The 4164-nt window shown below is 35.2% G+C and overlaps 1 protein-coding gene across 1 annotated transcript; it reads left to right on the top strand.

The window, feature by feature from the left end:
- The first annotated feature begins 225 nt into the window (after nucleotides 1-225).
- Nucleotides 226-3784, top strand: LOC117315500. Its single transcript, XM_033869711.1, has 3 exons — nucleotides 226-1075; nucleotides 1702-1723; nucleotides 2452-3784. The coding sequence occupies exons 1-3, from the start codon at nucleotides 320-322 to the stop codon at nucleotides 2763-2765; spliced, it is 1092 nt and encodes a 363-aa protein (XP_033725602.1). The 5' UTR covers nucleotides 226-319; the 3' UTR covers nucleotides 2766-3784.
- Nucleotides 3785-4164: the final 380 nt, after the last annotated feature.

Raw genomic sequence — 4164 nt, 5'->3', positions numbered from 1 at the left:
ACCTACGTTGGGCTTCTTTAATTGCCTACGAGCAGTAACAAACACTGGTAGCTCCATTTTGGAACGAAACGGCTGTATGATGTAATCTATTTTTGAAAATTTCATCACGCTCAATTTGTATTTAAACGTGTTAATTTGTGTGTCTTGTGGACAAACCCAAATTAGTCTCACGGTTTATTGTGTTTGTTACAGGTACATGCATTTGACTGGAAACATTCTGTTTTTTGAAAACGAAAGAGAGTTGGCTGTAAACCAGGAACCTATCGTAGTCACACATCCACAATGGATAGTTGATGCATTTCGTTGTATTATCAAAGCAATGCGATTTATTGGCAGGCATAGAGATGATAGTACACATCTACATATCAGACAGTTTCAAAAATCAGGCATTCTGACTGTCGGATTACTGGAAAGACTTTGGGAAAAACATCAGGACAACCAAGATGTTCTTATCGAAATAATGCAGCGCCTTCATCTGCTGGTCGTCGTCACAGAGAATACGGATGAACATATGTGGATAGTTCCAGCTCTGCTTCCCCCGGGAGATGCTGCACTCTTCAATGACATCCTATCCCGTCCTCACACAGTTGCAACGAAAACCTTGTGCTTTGTCTTCAAATCAAAACTTCTCCCTGTCATTTATGACAAACTTTTGGCGATATGCCACTCATCAGGCCTTAAATTCAGAAAGGATGGGACAGGTAAAGCTATACTTAAAAGAGGATCTGCATGCTTTATGATAAACCGAGCATGTGATCTTCTAATGAGTTGTACCGGATCCGTTGTGAGCTGTACTCTCATCAACAAGAACGGCGAGACAGATTTCAAGGGGAAATGCTCATCTGTACTGTCATTATTAAAAGATCTTTTAGAGAATATTTTTACGCAGTTTCATCACGGAAACATCGTATATGAACTGTGTTTACATTGTACTCATGAAATTTGTAGCGACACCTGTCCAGTTCCAATCTCGGACGTCAGGAGAGAAGGGCGAGTGCTTTGCTGTGAGAACTCGTCTGATGATCAGCATTGGCTCCACAGTTCAGAAGCTGAGTCTTGGATGGAACCGACAAAGGTAAGAAGACAAGTACAGAAAGACGTGTTTTTTTTACAATTGTGCTATTACACTACAGTTTCAATTGCGAGAAACAAAATAATTTTGGCATACCCTTAATTATTTGTTCGCATTAGCTGCTTCTAACTGGATAGTGTGAGGACAAATTGGCCAACAATTGTTGTTTTAGCAACAGTAAACATTAAGTACAATGAGTATAATATTGATTAGGTAGTAAAATGTTTAAATAGTCACATACCTGTGGATATGATATAAGTTTGAGTTGAAGGAGTGCCGTCAGTGGTGATAATTGGCAAACCTTCTTTGAAACCCGAAAAAATAATTGCAGGTAAACAAAACAAGGTGAATAATGGCAACCAACTTATTAGATGTGTGAACGTCCTTATAATCTGTTGTTATTAGATTATCGGTGAGCCGTAAAACAATACAATACGACTTAAGTACATGTAATAATCCGCAAAATATGCAAAAATAAGGAAATCGATTCATCAAGCATATTAACCAATATAAAAAATATCCGATATTATTATCAAGCTGGATGATACGTATTCAAAAAAGAAACAATTAATATCTTTGACATCGTCACATAGTATTTCACTTACAAATTTCCATATATCTCTTTACAGAGCAACAGGAAATCGGGCACGGGTAAGTTTCGTTACTTTCTTTTATTTTATACTTACCTTGACAAGATGATTTTTATTTTTTATTTTTTTCGTTTGTTGGTTTCTTTTTTCGTTCTTTTTTTTGTGTGATAAGTGATCAAGGGCATACGCACTTACCACATGCATGCTTGTCGCAATCATGGGAGGTCGTCCGTAAATGACCTTAGCTGTTAATAGGACATTAAACAAATAAAACAAAACAAAACCAACTATAGTTTCCTCGTGTAATTTGCATAAAGTTCAACCTATACTAGTCTGCTGTTGACATTAAGGTATACATTCAATAACATGTATAAAGGTCACATCACGTTTTGATTTCATCAACGAGCATTCAGACTATGCCATAGCGTTTTAGTGTAAAGTCGACGTATTAGTGGCATTCATTGAAATTGTAAGTTAAAACAGATTAAACATATAACACCGTGAATGTTAAATATACCACCAGGTTAATTTAAAGCAAAACGAATTGTCCTGATTACATTTTAACTGTGTAGTGATTATATAGCAGTTAATATGGGCGTGTCAATTAATCCATATTGCTTTAAAATGTGATTACTCAAAAATTTGCAGCCTGGTGAATAATGTTCAGCTGGATATAAGATATAACAGAGTATCCATCTCGTTATCCATCTCGTCCATCCCAATGTAAGTATCTTTCCTCTTAATTGTTCTCTTCTGGTTATACAGAAAACAAATCATTTTTGTTTCCAGATTACAAGCTCTCTGATGATATCCTCGATTCACAACCCACTGAAAGGATGATTATGTTATTAAGCCAGCGTTACATCGGTAACCAGTATGAACTTTTCTTCTCCTTTCTTGAATTGAAGGCGGCCACCATAAGCTCTCACAAAGTTCCGAACACTGACCTACGGACTATCACGTATGATCTCTTTGTGGCTTGGATAAATAAAAAGGACAAACAGGCTACTGTAAGAGTGATTCTTAACGCTATGGAATTGATGGATCTTGATTACCTAGGTGCTGCGGATGAACTCGGTCAAGAATACTTTAAAGGACGCTAAAATACTACTAAAGTAAGAAACCGTTGTTTTAATGTGTGGGAAGAAAGACTATCATACAGGAATGCATGATAAACGTGTGTCTCTATTGTGAAACCGTTCAGTTTCCCATAACTGTATGCGCATTACTTCAAAATGTAAAATCAAGTAAAATATTTGACAACGCGCTACATTTTGCAAGCCGGAAACAGGCTAAAGTATAGTATTATATCTGATTAGAGATTGTTCATCATACGCTCGTCTTTATGTGTAGATATAAGCGATATGACATGAATGTACGGAGAACATAATTGTATTCTTCCTTTTTTCAAATCAAATGCAAAAATTGTACACTTGCTATTATTATTGTTGTTAATCCTATTATTTTACATTTTTGTCTAGAAAGTCTTATAAAAACGTTAAATGTTGACATTTTGTTGTGACAGCTTGTTCAATGAACCGATGTCAAGACAAAAAGAAATTATCATGTTATCCGTTAAGTTTGTTCCCTATTTAATTTTATATGTGATATTCAAATTTACAATTCCGGACAAAATCATTTCATATTTTTGTATAAATCAATATCACCTTACGAAGCAAATATAATAATTGTCGTAGGTATAATATCATTGGTCTGTTTACGGATAATGGTTGTACACCGTTATTGATAGGCATGTTATATTTAATGAAATACTCTATTCTGTATTAACCTATTTATAGTTTTGCTGTATAAAAGTAAGTTTTTGTTAAAAGTTGTTTAATTTCTAGATTGATTTTCCATTGCTTTGTTTGATATATTCATACCTGTGCTATAGCTGCAATCATAGCTAATTTTTAGACCAACATCACCAGGTGGTGGGCTAATCAAATCCATTTTCGTCTGGCGTCCATCTTTCCTCCTGTGTTTAAATAAGTCTTCTTAGCGTCATTTTTCGGAACGATCTTCCATTACCTTTCTCAACTTTCACCTACTTCCATTTCGAGACCAATCAGAAAACAAGTTGGCCGAATTGGTCATATTTCACTTTTGACGTTGAAATGTTTTTTTTTTTTTTTTATTGTTATTATTATTATTTTTTTTTTTTATTTATTTTTTTTTTGCTATTTTGCAGAAAATTTTCCATTAATTACTTTCAAATGTCACCTTTAAAGTGTACCCTGAACGAAAAATTATATCTAAATATGTTATTGGTATTGATTAATAAACAAGAATGCTGAAAACCGCATCAAAATCGGCCGACCCATTACCGAGTAATTGTGATTTTTCTCGAAAACACACCTGAAGCCCAAAGCCGAATACCTCGTTTTGGTGACCTCTGACCTGTGACGTCACAGGTTGAACACGATCGGTGTCGCCATATAGGAAATACGAGGGGTGTTCCATAAATAATGTCATCTGTGCTTTATTTCGCGGAAATCGTGC

The sequence above is a fragment of the Pecten maximus genome, chromosome 17 (genome assembly GCF_902652985.1).
Source record: "Pecten maximus chromosome 17, xPecMax1.1, whole genome shotgun sequence".
Classification (NCBI taxonomy): domain Eukaryota; kingdom Metazoa; phylum Mollusca; class Bivalvia; order Pectinida; family Pectinidae; genus Pecten; species Pecten maximus.
Note: the sequence above shows the minus strand (reverse complement) of the source record. Positions and strands in the feature narration are given on the sequence as shown.